This window comes from Onychomys torridus, chromosome 4 (assembly GCF_903995425.1).
Source record: "Onychomys torridus chromosome 4, mOncTor1.1, whole genome shotgun sequence".
Lineage (NCBI taxonomy): Eukaryota > Metazoa > Chordata > Mammalia > Rodentia > Cricetidae > Onychomys > Onychomys torridus.
This window is the reverse complement of record NC_050446.1, coordinates 119,937,876-119,963,972: the sequence shown is the minus strand read 5'-3', so window position 1 is coordinate 119,963,972 and position 26,097 is coordinate 119,937,876. Positions and strand designations below refer to the sequence as shown.

Here is a 26,097-nt window from a genome sequence, read left to right as displayed (position 1 = left end):
GAGAGAAGACAGCATAGCTGAAGTTCACAGAAAAGGGCAATAAGATGTGAAAGCCTGGGAGATATGAATAGTTTAAGATTTCAGGATGTTACCTTTGGTTCTTATCCTAATGTTTAGCTTAAAAAGATATCCCTGGTTATTATGGGAAAAATGGAGTAGAGAAACACAAGAATGGATATAGAGATTATTTATTATTTTTTTGTTATTGTCTTAGTTAGGGTTTCTATTGCTGCAATGAAACACTATGACCAAAAAGCAAGTTGGGGAGGAAAGGGTTTATGTGGCTTATACTTCCACATTGCTGTTCATCATTGAAGGAAGTCAGAACAGGAACTCAAGCAGGGCAGGATCCTGGAGGCAGGCAATGATGTAGAGGTCACAGAAGGGTGCTGCTTACTGGCTTGCTTCCCATGGCTTGTGTGGCTTGCTTTCTTATAGCACCCAGGATCACCAGCCCAGGGATGGCACCACCCACCATTTGGGCTGGGCCCTCCCCCATTGATCACTAATTGATAAAATGTCTTAAAGCTGGATCTCCTGGAGGCATTTCCTCAACCAAGGCTCCTTTGTCTTATGACTGTAGTGTGCGTTAAGTTGACACACAAAACCAGCCAATACAGTTATTATGTGTTATTTATAGACTATGATATTTTACTGAGGTCAGAGGTGATGATGGCTTGGGCAGAGATGAATGGAGAGAGTAGATATTGAAAAAAATACATGAGTTCTAGATATATTGAAAGTTCAGAATAAGCTGTCATTAAAAAAATTAGTTTCATTCTAATTTTTTTGAGCAAGGATCCCACATAGGTCAGGTTGGTCTCAACTTCGATATATAGGTGAGGCTAATCTTGAACTTTTGACCCTCTACCCCCAGTTTCCCAGTGCTTGACTTGCAGGTGTGAACCATAATATCTGGGACAGGAGGGTAGAAGAGGGAATATGGGGGTATAACCAACACTAAAGACCTTTCAAAGAAGTCATATGGAACCTTACTGCTGTAGAATACACACACACACACACACACACACACACACACACAAATATCAAAAATTTCTAAATAGAGTTACCCTATAACTGGTGACAATGCCCCTACCAGATACCACAGGTTAACAAATAAAAGGCTTAATGCCATGAATGGTTTGTTGGACATATAGATCCCACAGAACCTCAAACATTACAGGTTGTTGTCAGTGTTTTTGGTTACCCTCTGGAACTTGACAATAAGCATCTATCACTGAAGACACCACACACTTGAGTCAGAGAACATGAAAAAAATGAGCTGGTGGGCAGTTTTTACAGTGTCAGAAGGTGCTATTCACATTACCAGAATACCAGTCATCTACAATAAATACCAGTCATCTACAATAAATTCTGGCCTGGCAGGACAGGCCTACTTGTGTAGCAGTGGTACGAATGTCATGGGAGTAAATAACCATTTTTTGATGGACTTAAGGTCCACACCACAAGTTTAAACTCATAAGTGACACTGTTATCAGGGACAAGAACTCTTGGGGGTAGATAGAGCTTATGACCTAGGGGAGGACCTATCATTATTATTATTACGATAAATAGACATAGAATTAAACTAAGTTCTCATAACTAACCATTATGTAAACTCATTGATGAGTGCATCTCTCAACCCTTATTAGAGAAACTTCTCTTGGCTGTAGATGGTGGTTAATACAGAGACCCACAACTGGTTAAGGTGCAAACAATGAAAGCCAGTAGAATGCTCACATTGAAATTGGACATCTATAGCACATTCCCTCTTCCCAAGCCTCAGACGTCATCGCAGAAGAGGAGTCAGAGGCATTTGGATCCTCAGTTTCTCTATTTATTAATAGCAGTGTCTTTAAACATCTTGTGTATAAGGCAGAGTTAACATTTGTGTCTCCAGGCCATTTTCTGATGGATTTCAAGAACCCAGCTTCAGCTGCCTACCTGACACCTCTTGGGTGACTCACTACTAGTACCTCAAACCTCATGGCTGAGATTTAAGCACCAGCCACTCCAACCAAAACCTGCTTCCACTCTGGCCTTTCCTTGGTTTATCATCTCAGCAGCAGCAGTAGCAGCCATAAAGAATAAAGCAGGAAAGATGTGCTCCAGGACTAAGATCCAGGTACCTCAGTGGTTAGAAGTTGAGGGGGAAAAAAGAGCACCCGCTAAAGAAGAAAGAGAGAAATGGCTGTAGAAAAGGGTGAGAAACAAGGAAAGTAGGAAAGTCATGTAAAGGAGTTGTTACTAGAAAGAGGGGCTGCTGACAGGTCAATCCCATAAGCCCTTGCTTCAAACCCAGGTTTGCTTTCTTTGGGACCTACAGGACCTTGATCAAGTAAGCTACTTCAACTCTCTGAGCCTCAGTTTCTTAAACCTGTACCACACGACTACTTCCAATATTATACGAAATGAGGCATTCAAAGCACCTCGTCCAGTAATTACTCAGAAAGATGTTAGCTAGTAGAATTTTCTGTATTTTCACTTATCCAGGCTGTAGCTTAGAGCTGAGGAGATTAAAAAAAAAAATGGTCTCTGAGACTTGGTTTATTCTGCTACCTAGCAACTACATATTTACATTTCCAGCATCTTTTCTTTATCCTTGATTACTCTAAGAAGTACTTTCTAAGTGCCCTGTTATAACTCAGGACCACCCGTGAAGTGTGGAGGACGTCTCTATTTTCTTGTGGAGATGCAGTGGCCTAGCAGAAATTGTCAGCAGCACCTTCAGCTTTGTTGCTGCACTGATGTCCTTTTGAAAAGCTATTGGGAAGGAATGGTTGTGCCAGCTCACAGTGACAGTAAAGGCTTGTCGACGACAAAATGCTGTCCCCATTCCTGTAATGCAAAATGAAGCTGTGCAACTCAAGGAGGCCACAAGCCAAGTTTCAGCCCAAAGCCAGGGCACCTGGCACTAAGGTCATTCAGCTTTCAGATAGGTTAGCCTTCCTGGAATGTGAATTTAACTTGGCCACAGATGTGAGGTCCTTATCTACTGAGTCCCAACTAGCATATGCTTTCAGCAGAATGCACTGGACTCTGTCTCTGAGTCTGTGATACTCCAGACACATCCAAGCTGTTTTACCTTTCACCTGGGACAAGTCTTCTCTTGCATGGCCTTTAAATGAGCAGTTGCTAACTCAGTTAGGCAGAGTTAATTACCTGCTGAGCCTCTGACTGTCATTCCTGGGATACTATACATGCCTTTCTTCTATCACTTACCATATTTATTGAAATGGATCCACTTACAAGTCTCCTCATGGAGGAGAGTAATATCCTTGAAGTCAGAGACCGTGTCTTATTTATCTTTACAATCCCTATAATATTTCCCCTATAGTCGACATTCAATGAATATTTAAAGGAACATCTCAGCTGCTCCCATAACGAAGAGATGAAAAGGATAATTCAATTTGAGAAAGTTCTATTTGTGCAGAAATCAGATTGGGGACAGGGGGGGTGTATGCAGAAACTACTAGAAGACAAACCACTAATGATTATACAGTATACACAGCATTTGAAGCCCTTGAAGAAAACTATTGAACAAGAGCTAGATGGTTGCAGACCCCAAGCTATTCTTAATTCTATTAGTGACTTAATGACTGACCTTTAGAAACTACCCCCCAGGACCAAATTCTCCACCTCTAATAAAAGAAGGCTGGATCAGACAGTATCTTAGACATTTCTTAATTTTTACTATTTATTGTGCTACGTCCATTTTCGTTCAAAATTTTTCTGAGCAATTTGTCACAATCTAACTCCTTAGTGTTTGTAATGGACAATCTGTCCACTTTCTTAAGGGCCACTTACATTCCCATTTCTCTCTTCCAAAGAGCAAACAATTCCACACAACTCTGGGTTTCCAGGGGTTTAATAAGTGTGTCCTTTATCTGTCAGTCAAGTGGATGATTGCAAAATATTCAATAATCCCTGTAAAATATTCAATAAAACTGGAGGTGGCAAGCATGTAACATTCAATTCTTCTCCCAGATTCAATTTAATCCCAGAGCAACCAAAAAAGGTAATTGTTCCTGCAAACAGAATTTCTGCACTTCTTTTTTGCATTCCTCTGTGCGAGGCTCTGTTGAGCTCTGGGTTTTTGCTGTGTGACTCATCATTGCTTTACCTTGGAAATTTCCACTCCTTCAATCTTGACTCTTAGGTTGTTCACTTTTCAGGTAAAAGGAGTGGAAAATCCAATATGGGTGAGAGAGAATACTTGACAGGGGGAGCTTTAGTTGTATTGACACATGCCAGTAGCCTTCAGGTCAAAGACATGAAGGACAGCAATGTCCTCTTGAAACAGCCATTCCAGGGAAAGGAACAGTTGAAGCCTTCCCACCCAGGGAACCTGTAACTCTGTTAATATCAGAGATAACTTAGCAAAGGAGACACAAGAGCTCCGGAGTCTCACGGACCTTGGCCTTACCTTGAGCTAGTGATTGTTAAACCTGAACTTCATTGGAATTACCTGGAAGGCATATTGAATGTGTATATCTCTAAGCACTTGCCCTGCTGATGGTGCTCATTCAGAGACAGGGCTTTGGGACACACCACTTTAAGTGGATGACTCAATGTCTGTGGACCTGAGTTTCTTTTCTTTATAAACTTGCAAATAAATAAGGATATCTCATGCCAAAATTAACTGGACCCAAACTCTATACAGCTCAGTGGGCTTCTATATAGTTAGAAAAGGCTTGAGTTTCTTTGTCTATAAAATGACAATAATAATGCCAATCTTCCACAAGGTGGTGTAAAGGAGTGGTTTTTGCTACGAGGACAGAGGTGTCAGACAGACCTAGGTTTTAGGTCTAACTCTGACATTTAAAGCTACAAAGTTTTAGGAGATCTATTTATTTCTATTTTTAAGTCTTGGTTTCTTCATCTTTAAACCATCAGTTTACAATATTTATTTAGTCCTCTCAATATGCTAATGATGTTAATAAATATGATATTAAGTATTCTGCATTGAAATGAGGATATCATTAACTATTTTTAAAGATTTATTTATTCTTATTTTATGTGTATGAGTCTTTTACCTACATGCATTTTTGTGTATTGTAGGTATATCTGGTGCCCACAGAGGCCAGAAGGCGGCACTGGATCCCATGGAACTGGAGTCAGTAATGATGGTGAACCACCACATGGGTATTTGGAACTGAACAGGTCCTCTGCAAGAGCAGCAAGTGTTTTTAACTTCTAAGCCATTTATCCAGCCACAATATCATTACTTCCTGAACAAGGATAACTATTATTATAACTGTAAACAAACATATTCCTTTTGTGAGATTCCAGACCTGGAAGAGTAAATGATGTCAGTGGTGATACTGTTGGAAGTAACACATAACTTGGTGGACTTGGCATAAATAAGATATCAAGTCCTTTCTCCTTTGGGGTCTGAAAGTCATTTTCACATAGGCAGGATGTGCCAGCCCTGGCTGAAACAATGGTATCTACAGTAGGCAGGCATGTGATAGATACTTGGACATTAATTTAAACATAAATAGTATATTTGGAATGCCAGTTTGAAATCCAGAGTGAGGATCATGATGGTTCTCTGAAGTCTTAGCCTGGAATAGTGTCATGGTTATCTTGGAAACTCTACTCCATGAGTATGGGTCAAACAGACAGAAGGGCCAATTGAGCTTTTGAGCAGATTGAAAACAGGGATGTGTATACAGCCTGATAACTGAAGTGGGACTATTTAGCCTGTATGAAGGATCTGGGTTCAGGAGAAACTTCAGTCTAATAGTTAAATAGATGGGGTGGGGGTGGGTGCCACAGGAAGAGAAAGATTGATTCCATTACCCTATCCAACACCAGAGGGCAGACAAAGCCAGCACTGGGCTACTGATTGGTACATAGGTGGAAAACAAATGAGCTGAAATTATAGTGACAGATTTCAAGTTCATAGAAGACAAAATTTACTCAGAGAAATGTGTAAGGGTCTGGAATTAGAGAAATCTTAGTATGAATCCTAATTCCAGTCATTGATTGATTCATTCATATAAATAAATTGTCAATGAGTATCTGATGGCCAGAGACTTGGGCAATGGCAAGCGTGTGTTCTTACAAGAAACCACAGAGGACCCAGGAACCACGCACAGAATTTTAGGCTATAATGATATTATTTATAACACCAGGGTAAAAATTCTACCTAGCTATGTTGCTTGGGACTAGATACAATATATATGAAAGTATTTAGCAAACAAAACAAAACAAAACAGACCCCGGTAAGGTCTCCAATGGAGGGAACAGCCATCAACATACATACCAAGTCCACAATTACTCCAGAGAAAGCCAAGACTCATTTCTGTTGCTGGCTCACCTTCCCAAGGAGTTCACCATAATCCCCTCCAGTTCTGGTTACATTCTAAAGTCTTCATCTATTTTCCCAATGTCAATGTCTCTAGTTACACAATGTATTTCTAAAATAAATCAGGCTGCATTTCACTGGGTGCTTCTTTCTGCCTGCCCCATCTTTGCTCAACCATCCTATGAGGGAATCAAACTTTAACATTCCCTGACTTGAGCCCAAAGAAATCCTTTTATGAGTTCTCTCTGTTGAGTGACAGGGACATGCCTCAGGCTTCAGGGGCTACTCTCATCATCAGAAGAAAACAGCTCCTGAAGCTTTTCTGCTTGGACTGAAATGAACCAGGAGAAGATGACACACAAATACATAAGATGCACAATATGCAAGGACAGCACCCGAAGAAACACCCAGAAAAGGACAAAAGATCACAGGGAAAACTTATCAATATGCAAGATAGTAAGATCAAAATCAGATTACTAAAGAAAAGGCAGTGTTTCTTTAAATGGAAAACAATGCACATTTTTGTTCTTGAAATGTACTCCTAGGTGTATTTTGGTCACAAAGATGAAGAAGAGTCCTAGAGTTTTTTGTGCAGAATGCTTTATCACAAAGTCATACAACAAAAATACTCATTGTCTAGACCTCTGTTTTCCTGCCCTGTGGTGAGCCAGGGGCCATAAGCCATTACTGTTCATTCTGTGTCTTCTTGCAGATCACTCCAGCTCAGCAATAATGAGGATGAGACCACTGATCTAGGGTCTTGCTTTTCTAGGAATCTCCTAGAGGGACAATTCCTGCAGAACCTGTTTGTGAGAGTATCTACTGGGCAGGGGCATCTGCAGCAGGAGTTTGGATGAATAGAGGAGATGGGAGGAGGCACTGTCCTCCCACTCTGCAGTGCTATTTTGCCTTTGTGTCTTTTCTATCCAGCTTCAAGGTAGAGGGATAGATGAAGATTAAAGACAAACATGTCCAATTTGCAAAGAGAAATGTGTGCTTTTAGATGCAGATTTCTTTAACAATTCTTCAAAGAGTTTTAGGAAGATGTTTTAATATATGAATGTATCAGTTTACTGTCAAGTAGGTTTAGTAATCAACATATGGTTAGGACAGGGTTGCTGCGAGGCTGGACTTAAATGCTCATCACAGAGCCCAGCACCTCCTGACAATCAAACTGGCTTTACAGAAGTATCCAGATACAGACCTCTGTGTTCAACAGAGAGGTGTTGGCAGCTTTTGCTCACATGGTAGAAAATTTACCTGACCTATCACTAGGGAATAGTGCTGTCTGTCTCTGCCAGTACCAAAGAGCTCACTCAGTAAAGCTTGCAATTGCCAAGCTACAATAATGGCTCTGGTTTGAGGGTGGATAACTCCATTTGGCTCCTAATCTCATCTGTACTATTTCTGTGCTGTGTGACCTTGGGCTTATTTACTTTAGCTGCCTCAAACCTGGTTTCCTCGTTTTCAAAATGGAGGTAACATAGAAATTACATAATTCTGAGGAAGTTTGAGAAGAATTTGCAAAAAGCAAAAGAGGCAATGCATAGTAGGTACTCCCTCAAGTTAGCCTCCTCTTTGAGTGTTTGCTATGAGGAAATTGAGAGACAGATTGATATCTAAAAGTTAGTAACTGCTGCAGGCACCTGCGCGCGCACACACACACACATTTACATATACAAATTAAAAGATACAATAAATATATCTTGAAAAATGTTATCTGTGAGGTGTGTTCCTAATTTATAACTTTTCTCAAACTGTTCCTAACTTAGCAGAGCACTTAATGGTCCAATGTCTGGAGATTTCAATATGATCTAGCCTGTATATCTATATTCAGTTATGATATAATTATATTATAATGTTTCATTGACTTTCTTCGTTTTATTTATAATTTTCTGATCTTAATTATTTACTATTGTTTTGTCATTGGTGCTCTTGTTGGGCATTTTCCTAAATTCTTGGCAGAACTAAGTAGATAGGCTTTAACTGATACAAGGAAAAAAAAAATGTATCCTGATTATGACCTGTCAAAGACCATGTACTTTGTACCCCCATTTCTTTACATGTAGAATAGACACCATATTAAACCTATAAGTTTAATCAATCTGTCTCTCAACTTCCTCGTAGCAAACACTCCATATCCACGACACTGAAATAAGGGTCTACTGTTGAAATGTGTTGCACAAATAAAAATATTTCTCTGGAGGCTGGAGAGATGTTTCAGTGGTTAAAAGCTCTTGCTTGCTGCTCTTCTGAAGGGCCCGAGTTTGGTTCTCAGTGACCAAATCAGGTGGTTCACAGTCTCCTACTCTAGCTCCATGGGAGTGCAGTCAGTAGTAGCCAGTGAACAAGGAAGTCTAAACACAGTGTGAGAAAGATGGACAGCCAAGCTCCCGTGTCCTAGGGATACAACTGTGATTTTGTTCGAAACATTTTATTTTGTCTGAAAATGAGCCAGGAGAAGATACACAAATACAGAAGATAAAGAAGCAGATATAAGCATGATATATGAGGCTAGTACTTGAAGAAAGACCTAGAAAACAATCCCAGTGAGCTAAAGATCACAGGAAAAAAATTACAAGTACTCAAGGCAGCCAAGATCACAATCAGATTACCTAATAAAAGCCAGCTTTTCTTTAAATGGAAAACAATGCGCATTGTTTGTCCTTGAAATGTTTCATACACTGCTTTTAAAAGAATGCCTAAGCACTCCACAGCAACAGCCCATATCTGACAGAGCCCTGTCACCCTGCTGCCCCAGAGGTCATTGTTCCTACACAATATTGGGAGGCTTGACTGAATAGATATTACCAAACGTAGCAGTCACTGGTAATAGATAAGGCCAGAACACAGACCTAAGCAGGAAGAGGCAGAATTTGCATAAAGCTAGGGCCTACCTGCTCAATAATGAAATAATTGCCCAAAGCATGTCCTTCTACAATCTTACCCAATGTAACAACTGTTCACCTGCCCTCCCTCTCTCAATGCTGCCTCAAAATTTGCACATAATCTCAGTCACTCTTAAAGACACCAATTCAGAAGCAAGACAACCACTTCCCTAATGTCACGAAAATAGATTCAGTTTTACACACATCAGGGTGATTTTAGAAACAATTTCTACATCTCCAGTGTAAGCATTACTTACATTTCCTCCCTTCAAATCTCATCCCAGTGGTTCCATAGGGCATTCTAAAAGTTACCTGATGCATTTTAGGGCATTCAAAAAAAGAAAAAAAAATCCCCAGAGTGTGTTTATAGCTGCAGCTCTAGATACTAGATGCAGAGAAAGAATTCTAAAATATTCAATGATTCAAACAAATTTGCAAGATTTCATAATAACTGAATATAACCAGTCAGTTGAAAGTTTTTCCCTCTCTTTTAAAAAGGAATATCATAAAAATAAATATATATACACAGAGACATAGGAGTTCATATGGTTTCTGTATGCATGTGTATACAATTATAAAATATGGATACCTCACACATTGAATTGTTTGGGAAGAGTATCCTTGATTTTTAAAATGCCTCATCAGATTCCACTGAATATTCTTCCACTTTCCTTCTCTTAAGTGAAGAATCCACCCCAATCTTTAGCATTTTTATTTTGAGGCTCTAACTCTTTGCCCACAGTGAAAACAGTGGTGATATTTCTCTTTGAAATCCAAGAAATCATTGTAATGTAGGTTGTTTTCCCATGTGAATAGCAAGCTTGAGATTAAATACCTACAATTTCAGGATCACATTGATTGTCAGGCTTCTTGACAATTGTGGACCACAATCTTTCAGCATCTGATGTCATTCCAAGGTGCTTTTATAACAAGAAAAAAGTATGCACACTAGGCTGGGCTATACAGGAGAAGTTTGGTATGAGTAAGTATCACTAGGCCCAGGTTCAAGAAAAACTTGCAATGCTAAAGGAGAAGGGCTGGAGACAACTCAGTGCAACTCAGAACCAGCCTTTCTTCAAGGACATGCCAAGCCCATTTCCTAGCCAGCCCTTCTGTGCCTTTCCAGTTCTCTGTTGGTCTCCCCTTTCAGCATCTCTAGGAAACACATGAATTCATGTAGTTCACCTATATTAAGGCAGGAAAGGGCTGTGTGCAGGATTTAGCAGATCACATATAGCCTCTTATCTCTAAGAAGAAGCAAAAATTAAATATTTGTTCTTAAGATCATCAGTATATTTTTAGATTTTCATTGTAAAAGCCATATTCAACTTTTTTGTTTCTGTTTATTATTATTATTATTATTATTATTATTATTATTATTTTGGTTTTTCAAGACAGGGTTTCTATGTGTAGCTTTGGTGCCTGTCCTGGATTTCACTCTGTAGACCAGGCTGGCTTTGAACTAACAGAGACCTGCCTGTCTCTGCCTCTCGAGTGCTGTGATTAAAGACATGTGCCACCACTGTCTGGCACCATATCCAACCTTAAGTAGTCTTTAAACTTAGCATTATCAACAGGGGCAGAGTGATATCGTGTGACTATTGATAGTTTAGAGAAGTAAACAATACCATTATGTTGTATATCTTTTTCCAAAATGTTTAACCAAAATGAAATCTGATGGTCAATCAGAAAGCTCTGGCAGTAGACCAGTCTATGGAACAACCACCTCAGCCTCTGGAAAAATGTCAGATTCCTGAGAAAATAAAGCCAGGGGACTACAGGAAAGATGATACAGAGAACAAACCAAATAGAATGTGAGGGCCTTGTCTAGATCTTGATTTACAGCGAAGGAGCCAGAATGTTCTAGGATGCAAGGGAACTTCAACCGTGGAATGGCATCCTTGATATTATTGAATCAAGGTCACATTTCTTAAAGATTAATTTTATTGTGGTGTGTTGACAAGCTGTTTTACATCATGAGAACCATATACCTAAATCACTAGAGATGGAATGTTCCAGAAACTTCAACTTAATTTCTAAATAGTTCAGAAGATTGGATTTATTGAGAGAAAATACAACCAATGGTTACCAATTGGTGAATACAGGTAAAGGATAGGAGTATTCCTTTTTCTCAGCCTCGTTTTTTTGGTGGGGATTAGGTTTAAACTAACCTTTCCCCCCAAAGACAGCGTACCTAAATTTGAAAATCATCATTGCCATCCTCACGGTTCTCTGTTCCTAACCAGGATGTCTCTAAAAACTACCTGGATGATACTACAAAAATCCACCACCCTCAGTCCCTGCCCTATCTCTCAACCACAAGGAGATTTTGTTTGGAAAACCTTCCAAGTTTTATGCTGCACTCCACCTTAGGGGTCTTAAATCCATGAGAAATGATCTATGTGACTCTGGGAAGTTGAAACAAAAATCTCTTCCCTACAAAATAGGCTCCTCAACACTAAGTATCCCATAGGATCGTTGTGAAAAGGAGACATGTCTGCATCATAGATGGTGTGATATATATATCCTTTACTTTTACTTTTTCATGTTCTCATCAGTCCACATCCCCCAGAAAGACCACATTTAAAGTGCTCTTTACAAAATGTGGTTCCTTCTGTCTATAATGTATGAGTTATATAATGAAAAGTGATTGTGTTATTACCAAACCCAGGAAAGAACTAGCTTATAGCGTGGTTGAAAGATGAGAATGAAAAGCAGCTTTCTCAAACCTGGCCACCAAACCGGGCTTATAAGTACCTAGCCTTGGAATGCTCCTTTGGATGATTCAACTGTGGAATCTAAACTACTTATGTTAGACAAGGATGCCTTATTAACTCTCCATGAAGATGAAGGTAGTCTTGACCTAATAGAACTGTTTAGGGCTCAGGAGGTACAGCTTCCAGTATGAATAGAGGACTCAGAGCCTTGGGATTTTAGAGATTGTTTCTTAAATATTAGGGACAGAAACAGAAACATTCCATGACTCATCTACCTTACACAGTAAATGTGAGATAGTTTTGAAAACTGTCAGCCACTAAATTCAGTACAGTATGCTTTTTGCTTTAAGGTTACAGTCCTTCTCCTCCTCCTTCTTTATAACTATTATTATTTTTAACTACCTGTCTCTATTTAGGATGACTTGTTCCCATTCCATCTGCTTAGGCATAGACTCTATTTTTGTTCTCATTTTTTGAATGTGTGGTTTATGGGTATGTGTACATTCACATGTATTTGTATGTGTGTGCTTGTGCATGCATGTGGACATCAGCAGTTGGTATCTTATAACTTCCCAATCATTTCCTACCTTATTTCTGGAGGTAGGTTTTCTCACTGGACTTGGAGCTCATTGATTAGGCTAGACTGACTGACCAGCAAGTCCCAGGGAGTCCTCTTGTCTCTATCTCTCCAGTGTTGAGCTTACTGGCACATGACACTCAGACTAACGTTTTCTTTGGGTGCTGGGATCCAAACTCAGGTCTTCATCTCATGTGGCATGTCCACTGGCTGAGCCCGCTCCCCGACCCATATTCTTAAATATTCTTTTTTACATCAGGTTGGGCAACCCCAAAGCTTTGCCAGGGAGAAGACCCTTCCTCTCTGATATCCCAGGAAAGCATTATGATCCCACAGTTCACTGGATTTAGTCATTGTGAGTGATCCACAGGAGAGGCACCAGGACCCAAATTGACACTGATACTCTATTCACCATAGTTGACTCGACTTACTGAATCCATTAACATCCTGAGAACTGGAGGAGAATCCTTCATCATTGCGGTTGGTGCTGAGCTTGGTGGTGGGCTTGTCAGCTGAGGCCACGGGGCCCATCTCCCTCTGGGCTCCACTCTGTGTCTCCTTCTGCTTCTTAGCCAGCTTCCTTTGGGACATGTGCAAGGGAAAAATTACAGTCAGATGGTTCTAATTGCATTAGAGGACTGGGAAGGTAACTTAGTCTCTTTCCCCATCCCCCATTCTCAACACCATATTTAGTTCATCCAACAGAAGCAGAGACAAGGCAGGCTCTCCAGTGTTCAGGGTCAAGTAAACACAAGCCTTCTTGAAACTAGAGATCATTTTCATTTAGTAGTTGTTTTATCTGTAACAATGAGCATGTTATATATTTGAGCTTATAGTGAGAAACCAATGAGGCTCTATGATGCTTCCCCCACTTTCTCTTTGGAGAGAGGAAAGGTCAGGCTGGACTCTCTGTTTTCATGCCTCTAAATACCTTCCCCAATAGTCCCAATGTGGAATTCTATATCTCTATAAATTACACAAAGCAACAGAGATTTTTACCCATCCCTAGGGAACTCAAAGGTCAGAGGCTTCTTTTATGGACTTAGAGATCTATTTTACTTGAATTTTAACCGATAGAGTTTAGATATTTCATAAGGGAAACATAGTCCAGACTTCCGCAGAGATTGACTAATGAACAAATCTATCACACAACTGTAGACTGAAGTGAGGGTTGGTGGTTGGTGAGGGTAAAGGTTAGTAAGTAACTCAAAGAAAGAAAAGCCAAAGCTGGACTTGACTCATAGACACTTCTACAGAAGCAACAGTCCCAGAGAACCAGAGAGAGATTTTTAATAATAATAGTGTAGAGGAACATTTCTTAAAGTTTGTTGTAAATCTGAATTACCTGAAGATATGAGACAGCACCCAGAAGCCTAGATTCAGGACTGGTAGATAGCCATAAAGGTCCCCTTGTTGTCCTGACACCAACCATTGAGGCTACACCCCTTTGGCTCTAGGCAGACATGAGTTCATAGCTTACCTCTGCTGTCTGCTTGGGGCAGGTTTATTGATCTCTGTTTATCCTGAACTTGTCTACACGTTGCACCCAATACTAAGATTGGCCTCATATAGTCATAAGGATTAAATGATGTAGCACATACAATACACAGCTCACACTGCCTGGCCTTTAGAGGACAGTGACCACACGGATGCTGCTATTAAATCTTTGCTGACTCAGCCGACCATATTCTAATGTTTCAACACCCTCCCAGCAGTCCCACAGTGGAATTCTGTCTTTGAATTATATCAAGTGACAGTGACTTTGATTCCTCACTGGGGAATGAAAAGGTCAAAGGCTTCTTTCTTCTTTTATGGATTGAAAAATCTATTTCACTTAAATTTCAACTGATGGGGCCTAGGTATTTCATAAGTGATAAAAATATGATGACCCTTCTTGAATGTAGTCCCTATGGGTTTACACATACATCTAAATATAGTCATAATGTTCCTATCCGATGAAAATCTATGGGCTAAATGTGTATTTTAAGGATAAATATCTCTGAGTCTACTTCTGCAGTCTTCACAGAACCTGGCTTGAACCTTTCTTATTCTTGTGTTAGTGCAGAAAGAGCTGGCATCCCAAAGAGGAGAAATTAATTGTAACATAGTAACAGTGTTCCCAATCACGGACAGTCCATTTCAATTGTTAATGATCTCCCTGCACTAGAAGCATTAAAGGAAGGGATAAATCTGGATTGAGAAGTATGTTAGAACAGTTTATCTGGGTTCAACTCCCAACTGACAGCCTCCTCCTAAGAACATAGGTCCAGCGTGTAGGTGTAGACTACATAGAATGGGAGTTGGTACCTTTAAGTGAAGATGCTTTGAGAAGTCTTTCTTTATAAAAGAACTATTGAAAACGGTCATGGGGCAGTAAGATGACATAACATAGAGGCAAGCTACTCTGTTTCCCACCTAGGAGCCCAAAGGGACAAGCACAGGAAGCCATAATGAGACCTCCTAAGGAAAGAGTTGAAAAGAGAAGACCAGACGGGCAGAACTTTTCTCTTGAAGGGTCCAGTCTATCCTAGATGAGTACACCGAGAGGAAATCATGGGCCACAATACCCTGACTCCATTTGCCCCAGCCTCTGACTTCCTATAGCAGTCCTCATTAACTGAAATTAACTAATAGCCGCAGTTGTCAAAGGACCCTCTGATGGAATCCCTACAGAACACAGCCCAGCAGTAGAAATCATGGCAGAGAAAAGGACACGGTAAATCTGGATAGAGAAGAGAATAGCTTTTATGGTTCTCGTTTGGCCATAATTTGAAAATCAATGTAGCCTAAAGTGGAATTCTTCATGTATTTATTCTTAAAAATTGGCCTGGGGAAGGAATTTCACTCAAGAAAAGAAACACATTTTTTTTTTTTTTTTTTTGGTCATTAATGGTTTGGCCACAGGCAGACTGTTCTACTAGTTAAACTACTCCAGTTGGTCAAAGGAACGACAAGAAATACAGCCTGGCTTAGCCTGGCCCTTTCTCACCATCATTAGGCAATCAACAGGTAAAGAGAACACTAACAAAAAGAAAAATTTTGTAGCTGATGGCATTTCAAAATTTTATTCTTCATTCATTATCAAAAAGGAGTCTGTTTAAAAATGTATATGTGACCTTCTTCATCATAAATTTGGAAGGATATACACCAGATATTTTGCCTCCATCCAAACTCGCTCACATTGCCCCAGCAGGAAATAAAGGCAAATCTGATAAGAGAATGGACTTGAAAACTACAAATGAGTATAAATCAGAGCTCTGCTGTTTCCTTGGAGGCAGAACTTCCAGCCAATCTCATTCCATTCAGGGTAAATAATATAGAGAATTGTCTTTAACACAAATCACTGGATTCCAAAGCAATAATAATAACCAAAGAGATCTCATTGCTTCTTAGAAAAATGACATTTTCTAGAAATGTTTGGGTCAAACCAAAAATGTGCATACATGCACACACACGCACATACACACACACACATATACATACCTACATACATACATACATACATACAAATGAAAAGAAAAATTGAGCCTCTCCAAAACATAAAGGTATTTAAAATTTTAAAAACTAAGCTGTAACCATCAGCTATATGATATCTATGTTAGCCAGGTTTACATAAAAAATACCTGAGACAATGAACTTCTAAAGAGAAAAGGTTGCTTACAAGTCATTGGCTTGCTGATCCTTCTGCTTTTTTTTTCTCTAGCAAGGGGTGCACATTTTATATGGACATGAAAGAGCAAGCACCTCAAGATGGGAGCCAGGAAACAAGATGATTTAGATAGGCTGAGGTCTGAAAATTCCTCCCAGTGACTTAAGGACCTTCTGCTAAGTCTTACAGTTTCAAAGCACCTACAACACTGTACTCTGGGCCCCAGCCCTTAATACTTAGTCCTTTGTGGGAGGGGTGGGGATCCTCCAAACCATAGTAGTGTCCTGGATATAAGCCCACAGCTGAAACTTTGGTGACGGGAGTCCGATGTGAGTGCTTTGGCAATAGGTAAACACAGCCCAAGAGGTGGAAATGGAGCAGGCATAGAAGAAAAGACAAACTCACAGCTGGAATTCAAAATTTAAGCATTAAAACTAATCCTACTAACAGGAGAAATTGGATATTTCTTTCCATTATCACAGATTTTAACTTATTTCTCCCATTTTATTTTCACCCCTCTGGAGAAAACCCAAATCTGAAAATACCCGAGACCTTCAAATTATGGTCTAGGCCTCAGCTTAGCCTCCCATTCATACTTTCCAGTAAACAGCAACTAAGTCCCCCACCCCACAATGTTCAGTACTCATGGCCTTCATGTATTCTTATTCTCTACTGGCACCTTTCTTCATCTTTCAAAGCTGAAAGTCATTCCAATGTCAGACCTCCTCTGGGGCTTCTTGCTGCTCTGCTAACAGAACTGTAATTTTCTCCTCTCAGGCTGACTCATTCTTTGAACAAACATTTGAGCACATACATGTATCAGGCTCTGCTAAACGTCAGAAAGCTGCATCTTCTTCACCTTGACCCTCTGCAAGCCCAGAGACAAACGACAGAGACAAGCACTAAATAGGTAAGTGCAAACGTATAAAATCGCAGAGACGGAGAATGCTAAGAAGAAATATTTGGTGCTGCTAGAGAGTTAATACTTGGTTTGAACTCTGGCAGGAGACCAGGAAGGGTTTTGAAGGCATGTCAGCTAAGCACTCATCCATTCTGCTACAGTCATTCAACTCTCACCCACTAGGGTAAGCACCTCTTGGGAGAAGGGCTTTTGACTCCTTGTACGTACTCCAATTGCTTGCTGAGTATCTGGCACATAGCCCATGCTCAATAAATTTGTTGCACAAATTTATATTTAAAAGTCTATGATTTGGAGTGTAGAAAAGATTGTTATCCTGCTCTGTGTGTAAATTATAACCACTTCAAAAGTAGGTAAGTGCAACCGAAGAGAAGGAACACCCTGCATGACATCAGCATGGGCCTTGGAATATATGTTCCTTAGGATATTTGGGTGATAACTCAGCATTTTGTTCTTGGAATATTTGCAGAATTACTGGAATGTTTGCAGAAGCCCCTTTTAAAAATACTCTTGGACACCAAGTCATAGAACATTAAAAACCAAACAGCCAACCATCATAAAATAGTCATATGACTCATGGGGTGGTCCTTCAGGACCTTTAACACTTGAGTGCTTGTGACTTTTCTGAACTTGCAAGCATTTCTCTATTAGTTTTGCAGTTCCTGTCAGTTGGTCACAGGATTTCACCAGCAGGGGGTAAAAAAGCTGGAGAAAAGAGAGCACACAGAGGCGTGTGCATTCCTCTGCAGGTCATTTCTCCAGCTGGAGAATGTTTCAGGATAGTAATCTGAACCTTATAAGGCCTTCAAAAGCTCTCTCTCCTCTTGTGGACTTCTTCATTTCCTTCCTAAAATTATTTTCTTCTCTTTTGCTCATGAGTTTGTTGAATAAGCAGTTAATGTGCACTTACTTTATACCTGTGGCTGCAAGACAAGCTATCCTGATATCCTGATGAAAACGAAACAGACAGGGACCCTTTCCATTTCAGGCTTGGGCTGTGAGGATCCCCCCAGCTGGAAGAGTTTAAGTACAGACTGGAAACTTCCTTGGACTAGATGCAATGAGGGATTTCAGCATTCACATTCACAAAATCCCTCAGTTTCTTTTTGTATTGGAATAGGATGGTCTAGTTTATGAATAGAAATCTTGAAAGTTTCATCTAAAGATTTTTCCTGGATATGAACAACTATATACATTCTCCTGAGCAGACATTAAACAGCCATGTATATTGTCCTGGGCAGACACTGAACAGTCATATATTCTGTCCTGGGCAGACACTGAACAGTCTTGTATAATGTCCTGGGCAGACACTGACCAGCCATGGACACTCTCCTGCGTAGACATTGACCAGGCACTTTTTTCCTTCCCAGAGGGCTTAGCCTCTGGCCCACCCTTCATTATCATCTCTAGGTAGGCTATCTTAGTAACTCACTTGAACCTTGAAGCTAGAAAGTATCTTAGCCCATCAAAGGCAGGAAAAAAAAAAGAAAAGAAAAAGATGAGAAAGAAAGGCTACATACCAATTAAAAGTAAGCATCGTTCACATACTTTACAGCCACAGCGTACAGCTACAGGCCGCATGACTGACTCTCTCCAATTGCCCATTATAACAGGAAGAGAACTATATTAGTCTCCATTTCACAGAAGAGACTTCCTCTTACTAAGGCCTGGATATAGTGCTCTTAAGGCACACAACACATAGGTAGGAGCCATAGGACCCAGTCCCTGCTTTCTGCCTGAAAACTCAAACACCTGGTCCAATATTCTTGTATATGTCTTCCAGGAATGGGATTAGACATTCAAGTGAGAAGATAATACCATGTGCTGAGGAGGAAACCACACATTTTGATTGCAGGATATTGAGAAATCAAGCTCTAAGTTTCTTTTCCACTGGTTAGCTTTCATATAATGCCAGAAGGAAAAGCCAGCTGCCAGTGGATAAAAGCTATCAATGGTTTTACCCAGCTGTGAGCCCTATGAGCTGCAATGCTCACCTACCAGGAAATACTTGTCCACTGGTGGCACAGTGATGACTGATGGAGGGCTAGCTGACAGCTTTTGGGTTATATTTGAGGTTTGCTCCAAGGAGGTAATTTATGCCTGGCACTGTAAACCTGGTCACAAGCCCATGAGAAGGAGGTCATAGGCCACAGGGTGAACATACTATTGTTGATTTGCTAAGTGGACACGGTGTCAAACTGCCCTCTAAAACTTGTGTTTATATATATAGATTTGTGCTTCTTCTAGCCTTGGTCAGAAAAGTGTCTATTTAATGGCACCAGTTAATGCAGAGACTCATAACTGATGAAAGCAATGAGAATAAATGACAACTGAGTGTTCATCCCTAAATAAGACATTCATTTTGATGTTCTCTAAGGCTTAGAAAACATCAAAGAGGGGAAGAAAGAATGGAAGAGACAGAAGATAGGGAGAATGTTGTGGAATGTTATCTTCGGAACATGACAGGGCTGCTGCACCCATGAACAGTGGTTACCTGCACATGACCTGCCCAATACTGAGCCCCTCAACACTCCAGCATGGGATGGGGTAGAGCTCATGAAGCTCCATTCCTCTCAGAGGAGCAAGAGTCAGTTAATAAATGCTGGGAGCAAGAAGGTCATATTCCTCAGGTCGAAACACTGGTAAATCGTTCTTCCTCAAGTAAATAATGTCCTACCCATGTCCATGCAAGCCAGACTAATTAATAGTAACAGAGCACAAAAGACTTTTTTCAAGTCCATGGAAGTGCAGGGGGTGGTGGGGGACTTAATGGAAAGGAGCAGTGGTCTGGCAGGAGGGAGAGGAGATAGAAGACAAGAGAGGGTAATGGTGGTGTTGGGCAAAGTACATTATATACATACAAAGTATGTTGTATATGAAATTGTGAAAACTGAAATAAAAATTTTAAATGCAGATCTAGACCATGTTACATACAGTTCCAGTCTTTTACAAATGCAGCAAAAACAAAAAACAAAAAACAAAAAAACAAAACAAAACAACCCTCATTAACCCAAACTCCACTAACTCAGAATTCTTGCAACTGAGGTAGAGGCTGAGCTCCATCCAATCAGACTCAAGAGTATGAACTGAGGACACGAGTATGTGCAGGGCGTTTAGGTTATTAAAACATTTTCTCGTGTATCTGGTTGGGGATGGTGAAATAGTTAACATACAGATAATGGTGGCAGACAGCCTGGCATCAAAGCCCAGTTGCTTATCAGACTAGCTGTGTGAGGAAGCTCCCTGGACCACGTGACAGCAAGGACAAAGGCCATAGGGATCTAGCTTCCAACCAAGGAACACCAAAAATCAATAGCCATCATGAAGTGGTATTTCATTTTGTTTAATTTTTATGTGTGTGTATGTTTATATGGGTACACATATGTGTTCAATATGTATGGAAACAGAGGCCACCCTCAGGTGTTCTTTCTCAAGAACCATCTGCCTCCGTGTCTTTTTGTTTTTGTTTTTGTTTTTGTTTTTTTGAGACAGGGTTTCTCTGTGTAGTTTTGGTGACTGTCCTGAATCTCGCTCTGTAGACCAGGCTGGCCTCAAACTCACAGAAATCCACCTACTGCTTTAGTGTTTTTGAGGCAGAGTGCCTCAGTGGCCTGGAGCTTGCTGAGTATGCTAAGTTATTGGCCAATAGGTCTCAGGGAGTCACCTGTCTCCACCTTTGCAATGCTGAGAGTATAAGTGCATATAACCATGTCCCCTCTTTTTCATGTAGGTTCTGGGGATCAAACTCAGGGCCTTATGCTTGCACAGCAGAAATTTGATTAGTTGAGCCATCTCTCCAGCCCAGAAGTGAAATTCTAGTTGTTTAAAGGCACCCAGCATGTGGTACTTTGTTACAGCAGCCTTAAGAAATGAATGCAATTGTAATAGGATATATAATGCATACTTATTTAATAAACACTGGTATTGCACTTCCTTCGCTCTGGGCACTATTGATGGACTGTAGGTACAGTGAGTGTATCAGGAGCTTTCATTCTAATAACCATGTGGTTAGCAGCAGCACTGCCATCACTTCACAGATGAAGGAGGAGCAGGGCAGGGAGACTTGAATGATCTGCATAAAGATGTCCAGACTTTCCAGAGACAGAGCAAAGATTCAAACCCAGGAAGTCAAGTTTCTGGATACTCTCTCTGATTTTTCCATTGTGCCATGCTCAATCAAAGCACTGGTTCCCTTCCTCCCCAGGCAAACAGACTCCCACAGGTGCATATCTATGGAGAGTGCACATTCAGTCACTCAGCATCCCGTCTGCCCACTGCCTCTGTTAGGTACCTATTCTGAGATGGTGGGACCCTCCCCTCTCCTTGTATGAGAGCTTCTCTACTTTCCCAAGGTTGGCAAAGTTACACAGCAACAGCAGCAGCAACAGCAGATCTGTTATGGTTTAAATGCCCAAGGAACCATGGCCACCACCTACCAACCACCATCCCTCTGCTGTCCTGCTCTCTGTCTGTGCCTCTGCTGGTCTATAGCTGCTTCTTTCTCCTGACTATGTCTGCCTCTCTTCTCTCACACTTGAAACAGGTTCTTCTCTTACTTAAGCTGAAGTTAGATGCCATTGGACATGCTTCTGAGCTGGTACAGATTCAGTATGGCAGAGGGCATACAACATATATAAGGGCTGCTTCCATACGTGCATATGGACACACTGTCCCAGAACCCTGAAATAGCATCTAATGGGAGCAGTATGGACTCTCAAACCAGACTGCTGAGACTCAAGCCATAGTCTATCATTTACTGGCTCTGTAGTCTTGGGTAGTTTCTTGCTTCTCTATAACTCAGTCTCCTCATCTGTCAGCTAGTGCCGAAGATTGTGAATTCTCTCAGTGATTCAGGGTAGATAGTGTGATAATGAATTTGAAAGTACTTACACCTGGATTTGTTACCTGCAGAGTGAGCTTTATATAAGATGTTTGTTGAATAATAAGCAATGAGGAGGGAAGGGACACTTGATAGAAAAGTGAGAACAGAATCTATGGTTCAGATGATGGATGTTACCCTGAATGTTTTCAAGCTACTGAGCTCTGAAAGTCCCAGGCTGGGCAGGCAGCCCTTCCCATGTTAGTGCCATGGAAACACTATTGACCTTAGCCCTGGACTGCCTATCTGTGTAATCATGATAAGGTCTCCATCTTAACGAGGTGATGAGGCATAGTTTCTTCATCTGTAGGATAATCAGATGTGTTCTCATCTACTGAATGACTGAACTGATTAAAAATAGTCACTGTTGGCTGAAGTGATAGTTCAGTTGATAAGGTGCAAGCAGGAAGACTGATGTTCAATCCTCCTGAACCCCATTAAAAAAAGAAAGCCAGCAGAATGGCCCATTCTTGTACCCTCAGTGCTATCAGGCAGAGACAGAGAGATGTCTGATTGATATGTTTTGGCTAACCAATCTAGCCTACTAGGTGAGTTCCAGGCCAATGAGAGAGCAGGAAAGGGAGAAAGAGTGTAATTATATTATAATCTCTAAAAATTAAACAATTAAAACAAATATCTAAAGTGGACGGCACCTGGAGAATAACAAGTCTTCTGTCCTCCACACGCATGTACATACAACTTCATACACACAAGCACCTACATGTTCACAAATACAAATTATCACTATCACCATCCTCACCATCATCTAATCCCAAGCATGGAGTATCTCTCTCTTTGGCATATTCTGAGTTTTGTTTGTATCTGCTCTCTGACGGGTGCACTCCAGGGAAACTACCTTTTCTATCTTCATCTATCAGCCCAAAAACCTCCTCCATGCAAACCTTTTGTACAAGGAAACAGGACAAAGTAGATGTCAGAGCAGGTGCTGTCCTCCCACTCGTGTCAGATGTCAAGTTTTGGTTACATGAGTTATAACACCTTGGATTATCTGGGCTGCAAAGGTCCCCAGGTCTCTCTCACCCAACCTAGAGGCCCCTTGTAAAATCGAGTAAGAAGATACTCACTCCCTTACTGTGCAATGTCAGCAACAAGAACCCATGACCTCTGCAGACAGCCCCTTCCAGAAGCACAGTTCATTATATAGGAGGAACACAACACACATTAATTTTCCTATTTGTGTATCTGTATTCAGTACCTAGTTCAGCGCTTGGCACAGTATTTATAGTGCTTTCATTATGTTGAATGAATGAAACTTCCATATCTGAACTTCATAACTTGATTCAGCACCATTCTCTACAAAGTGGCTGCATTTGACCAGTTGTTGTAGAAATGGCCTTTATTCTGCAGAAGTGAATGGCAAGGATTCTTCAGCTTGTATATGCACCACAATACCTATACTGTTGGCTGAAACAGAGAGTTTGGGCTCCATTCTCAGAGTTTTAGAGTTTGTAAGTCTAGGGTAAAGCTAAAACATTACACATTTCCAAGTTCCCAGGAGATGCTGCGCTCTATCCTTTGAGAAGTACTCCTCTACAGCACACCATCCCTTGCTCTAGAGAGGAACGCATGGCACTTATCTTCTGTCCTTCCTCTGTTAGCACCTAGAACCACACTTAGACACTCCCACTGCCATTGGGCTTAGGATCATATACTTTTTAATTCAGATATTCCATTTTCTTGAGAATTTATTCTGAGGAAATAAAAGCAATAATGAAAACAAAGAACATAACATATACTGTGAAGTGATCCTGGAACACTGGTTCCTATATGCACTAATTCCATCAATTGTAGTACTTTTGATATTTTAGATAACACATAATATTTGTTAGCATCCTTAATCTCAACCTTCTAGTTGCCAGGGGCTCTGTTACTCCCAGGTATAACATAAGAAAAATGTCTCTGGCTGGGCATGCTGGCACACACTTATAATCCCAGCACTTGGGAGACTAAGGCAGGAGAATTCCCAATTGAAAGCCAGTTTGTATTACACTGTGAAACTCTGTTTACAAAAAGAAAAGATCTGTAAGCATTGCCAAACATTCTTGGGGTCAGAGGAGTTTCTCCTATCTGTAGTATATATGTTTAAATGGGATACTTTAATTTTTCATAGATTCTACTGTGTGGCTGGTACCTTGGAAACAGCTTGAAGCTTCATAACACCACCACAAAGTGGTGGTTATTTCTTTTTGTTTTATTGATGAGAAATCCTGAGCCCAGGAGGGCTAATGCTAAACTCATAAAACAGGTAAAGGGAACAGGTGGGTTTGGAGCCCAGTTCTTCAGCCTGCAGAGCCTGCTGTCTCCTTCACCTCCTCTGGCGCTTTGATTTAATAGCACACAATCAGTTACAGCCTCATAAATGTCTAACAATAGGAAAGCAGCTCAGTAAATTATAATAAATCCCCTGGATGGAATATTATGCAACTATTAAAATGATGGAGTGCCATTAAAGATGAAAACTATGTAACAACATGGAAAAATGCTAACCGGATTACATTAAGTTAAAATACCCCAAAATAAAACCGTGTCTACATTGTGATTACAACCATAAGGTAGTATATCTATGTGTGGATGGCTGAAGGTAGATGAAGACAGTAAGGGTAATTTTCCATTCCTTTTTGATATTCACTATTATTATAGTACTTTTGTGATTTAAAAAAAATTTCTAAGCAGTAGCAGGATACAAATGAAATGCAGGATGTTAGGACTGCCACAGATGCACTTGGATTCTGAAACTCAAGCTTCTCTGAGCCCATTGAGTGTGGCAAAGAGATGCTGACCTTATTTTCCTCAAACAGCATTATCATAAGTATGTCTTTGAACACAGGACCCTTTCATTTCTCTGTCCAGCTTTCCCGAAGCACAGCCAAGCCACAGCACACAAACCAACAGCTCTGAGGGCATTGGTGTAGATCACTCAGGGAGTAGGGGCCTTTAGGAACACGCAGTCTTAGGGTGGCAGACATGCCTGTTTGTCAAAGGTACTGAGCAGTGTGCTAGTCTCATGCATTATGCATCAAGAATGGCCTGGCACCCTGGCCCTGCCGTTCAGGAGAAGCCTTGCAAAAGGAACATCTGATGAACTGATTGGTATGTCAAAATGTCATTAAGGATAAATTAATGGATGTGTTACTTTGGCTGTAAGAGACAGTGCCAGCAAGACATCAGGCAGCCAGCAAGCTGTTCTCCAGCCCAAGACAGACGGTGGTTTGCAATGGAGATTCATGGTCTTTATGTGTTGTGAGGTGCTTTGCAGGGAGAAGAATAAACAGAAATGCTCCAGCACTTAAGCGCCGTAAAATCACAAGCATGAGATAAATTAATTAGTGTACACCAAGAAGGCGGCTTGTCTGTCTGCACTCCTGGGGAAAGCAAGAATGGATGATACTGGGCTAGAGATGATGGGTCCCAGCACCAGCCTCCAGAGAAAGCAATTGACTTTAATGTGCAATCATAAACTGCAGTTGATGGAAAGATGAGGCTGGTCTGCCTTTGGTTTTTAAAGGGAAAAAAAAAACTATTTCTGCATACTGCTTCCAAGCTCTTTGTGGCTCTGGGTCAGATATGTAGAGAACTGAAGAAACTTGTGAGCTGGTCCTGCCTCTAGGGTCAGGAACAGAGGGTTATAATACCCTAACACTTCTGGAGTCACTCTTGGGGTGCCTTCTGCTATCCCAAATAGGGAGGTTCACCACCTCCCAGTTAGTCTGCCCCATTGTTAATTCATCAGCATTAGACAGCTCATTGGATTTCCCTAGCATCTTTCTTCTTGCAAATAAATAATAAGAACAGGGCCTCTTGGGCTATTACTTAGTGCCAGACCCTAGGCTCTGATCACAGCCTATACTGGAGGAAAATGAAGATCTGGGAAGATAAGGGATTACTAAGAGTACATGTCTAGTCCATGGTGGGATCTTGATCCAAAGCCAGGACCAAAGCCTGACATCTTAACCACCACTAAGTTGTAATTGCAACAACCACTGCTCACTGAATGGGGCCTGGCTTTGTAGGCCAATACAACTAGTGAGTAGGCATAACTGTAGGAACTTAATTTGGGCATATCCTGGGCACATTGATAAGCATTTGGCTTGGGTTTGTCAACCAATCTTTCATGCAAAATTACTTTGTATGGGA

The 26,097-nt window shown here is 40.8% G+C and overlaps 1 protein-coding gene across 13 annotated transcripts in view; it reads right to left on the bottom strand.

Moving 5' to 3' along the window:
* Positions 1-26,097, bottom strand: part of Ptprt (protein tyrosine phosphatase receptor type T) — a 1,144,051-nt gene that overhangs the window by 118,558 nt on the left and 999,396 nt on the right. For 8 of the 13 annotated variants that reach the window (XM_036185143.1, XM_036185147.1, XM_036185144.1 and 5 more), the window contains one exon: positions 12,927-13,075. In XM_036185143.1, coding sequence (XP_036041036.1) covers positions 12,927-13,075 — 149 coding nt within the window. Of the gene's footprint in view, positions 1-12,926; positions 13,085-26,097 lie in introns of all 13 variants that reach the window. The other 5 variants (XM_036185148.1, XM_036185155.1, XM_036185146.1 and 2 more) reach the window with 1 other exon arrangement.